Source organism: Laetiporus sulphureus (assembly GCF_001632365.1).
Source record: "Laetiporus sulphureus 93-53 unplaced genomic scaffold LAESUscaffold_9, whole genome shotgun sequence".
NCBI classification, from domain to species: Eukaryota; Fungi; Basidiomycota; class Agaricomycetes; order Polyporales; family Laetiporaceae; genus Laetiporus; species Laetiporus sulphureus.
This window is the reverse complement of record NW_024468518.1, coordinates 80226-82721: the sequence shown is the minus strand read 5'-3', so window position 1 is coordinate 82721 and position 2496 is coordinate 80226. Positions and strand designations below refer to the sequence as shown.

The 2496-nt window shown below is 54.2% G+C and overlaps 2 protein-coding genes across 2 annotated transcripts; both read right to left on the bottom strand.

Moving 5' to 3' along the window:
* Window positions 1-81: 81 nt before the first annotated feature.
* Window positions 82-1419, bottom strand: LAESUDRAFT_757047 (COG6-domain-containing protein; the record flags this gene model as incomplete). Its single annotated transcript, XM_040912253.1, has 6 exons — window positions 82-432; window positions 490-565; window positions 623-666; window positions 723-761; window positions 824-1145; window positions 1205-1419. 6 exons carry the CDS (start codon window positions 1417-1419, stop codon window positions 82-84), a joined length of 1047 nt encoding a protein of 348 aa, XP_040766604.1.
* A 734-nt stretch (window positions 1420-2153) lies between these two features.
* LAESUDRAFT_757046 (uncharacterized protein) lies at window positions 2154-2480 on the bottom strand (the record flags this gene model as incomplete). Its single annotated transcript, XM_040912252.1, has 1 exon — window positions 2154-2480. A coding segment is annotated over one exon (327 nt), but the record flags the coding sequence as incomplete, so codon positions are not given.
* Window positions 2481-2496: the final 16 nt, after the last annotated feature.

Here is a 2496-nt window from a genome sequence, read left to right as displayed (position 1 = left end):
CAGCCCGGCGTCCCGGAGAATATTCCTGTACTATTAGTATTGACAAAGCATTAGTTGGAAACGTGTCATGACACAAGTAGACTACACACGTGTTCCTCCGTCAGTTGCAATACTTTCGCTTCCACCAAACATTGTATGACACCTTGCTTTTCGGATGTGAATGCGAATGGCTCGATGACGCTCTGCAGATATGAGGACGAACACCGTCTTGTCCCATCCAGGATGAAGCTTCTGCTTCTTTTCGGCGGAGGTGAGGCAAGTCTCGATTGCCGGATCGACCATCTTGTCGAGGATGTCGCGGAAGCCTGCGTGCAATTGCTCCTCCGTCTCGTCACCAAGCAGCGACGAGTCGTATACTAGCATGACTTCACGCAGCACCTGTGCGTGGTCAAGAATGACAAGCGGTGGGGAGACGCTTCGGTCATCGAGATCCTAAGAATTCTCTGCTTAGCGGTCTTCGCGAAATCGATCAATAGGAGCGTGACATACAGGCGGTATGCGCAGCAGCGAACGACCTTGCGCGTTGATAGAATCGAAGGACACCTGATACGCCATGTCCGTCATCCTGTGTCACTGCGGAATCAGTACATATCGCATTATGCAATCCCATCAATTCATGCACTGCTTCAATGCCTTGGAAAGAACTGCATCCCCGCCAACCATGCGCTGCATCGTCAACGTGTATCGTGTAGAATTGCAGCAGATTCGTGATCTTGTATGACGTGATGCTGCTTTCCTGTGACCGCACTGTCTGCTGCACCCTGTTCTAGAAGCATCATATCAGCCCGCGTGAAGCCTACGTTGTCGGAAAAGCTGCACAGACCTTCAAAGGCGTGCACAGTTTTGCCACAGCCGCATTTATCAGCTCAGCCATCCATTCTTCTTCTTCGCTCTGGGAAAACGTCCGCACGCTTCCGACCATGCGGCCGTCCCCTTTCACACCAAAAAGCCCCTCCAAGAACTCTCGCTCCGCGGCAATCGCCTGATGTACCCAAGCGAGCAGATCTCCCACATATCGCAGCGGGTCGTGCGCATGCAGCTCAATCGGTCGAGGCAATCCGCCGGGACCTCCGCGCGTGAGTGCGTCAGTGAACGCAGTCAGCAACGTCGCTTGACGTGTTTGGAACAGATAAGTAAGCGCCTCGCTGGGCACGGAGAAGTGAATACACGTTCGGAAGGTTTGGCGACTAAATAGGCCACATACGTCAGTAGCTCGGGGCGATGTCGTAGCCTCCGCACGGCTTCGCCCATAGAAGGGCTGACTTTCAGCTGGGCGTCCCGACCCATCTGCTGGAACTCAAAGCAGCACAGGTATCCAGATGTTGCAGACAGTATGTCCAGTTTATTGTCCAGAAGGTTGGTCAAAGTGTGAAGGCAAGCCTGTAGTGAGAGATACCTACCCAGCTTTCGTCGGGCCATCCTCGCCAGTCATCAAGACGCGACAGTCGTCTCTGATCCTCTGCGTCTTATCCATGGCAGCGAAAAACCGTTGATCGACAGGTACATCCCGTGAGGTGATGGCTTCTTTTTCATCCTCGCTGAGGGTGAACTTCGCCAGAAACAAGGAGACTATGGACTGCCGGGTAGTTATCACTTGCCTGGTTGAAGTATATAAATTCGCTGTCGTCGTTGACATTGGGCGCCGCTCACCTCTCATCTCGCAGACTACCTGCTCAATCTAAAAGTGACTTGCATGCTTCGTTCGTTTCTTCCAGCTGCACCTGCTCCTCGTCACACCTCATGCGCATGGCAGCAAGATGGTCGTGCAAGGTATCGAGTTGCTACATGGTGGGTGAAAGTGCATGAGCGTACAAGCCAGGATTCGGCGGAAAAGCCTGCCATATGTTCATTGGGGGGGAGTGCCCAGAAACAGCGAATGTAAGGCCGGTGAATGCACGTTATTATCGTACCAGACAACGAACATTCCAGAGACTGCGTAGAATGCAGTCGGCCTGAGAACGCTTCCCCATCAACCAAGCCGAACCTAGCAGACGGCTCCGCCCGGCAACGAGGCCATATACAGTACTCGGCAGATACGCCATGCAGAGAGGGAGGGCAACATATCATGCACGTCCCCATGACGGGTAATATATCGAATTGACACAGAAGGGCTCGGAGCTGTGACGCGAAGTACGTGCACGCGGGCTCATGGCCTAGCCCAGAGAGCGGAAACGGATAATCACCTTGTCAACCTCTCCAAATGCCAGCAGGAACTTACGACTGGACTCAGCAAGCTTGCTCTCCACGTCCCGGCGGAGGTTCCTCCGCGCGCGGGCAGCGATGTCCCCAGAGATGTCGTGAGCAGGAACCGCACCGCTGGCAGCGAGCTTCCCTGATATTCGAGATGTGTCGGTCTCATCCAGGTCGTCTTGATCCACGCTCTTGTCATCTCGAACCACGCTCTTGCCTTTCGCATGCACGGACGTGCTGGGCGGTGGCGCATACAGCTCCGAGAGCACGTGCAGGGCCTCCTTGGTGGCCTCATCATCAAAATTT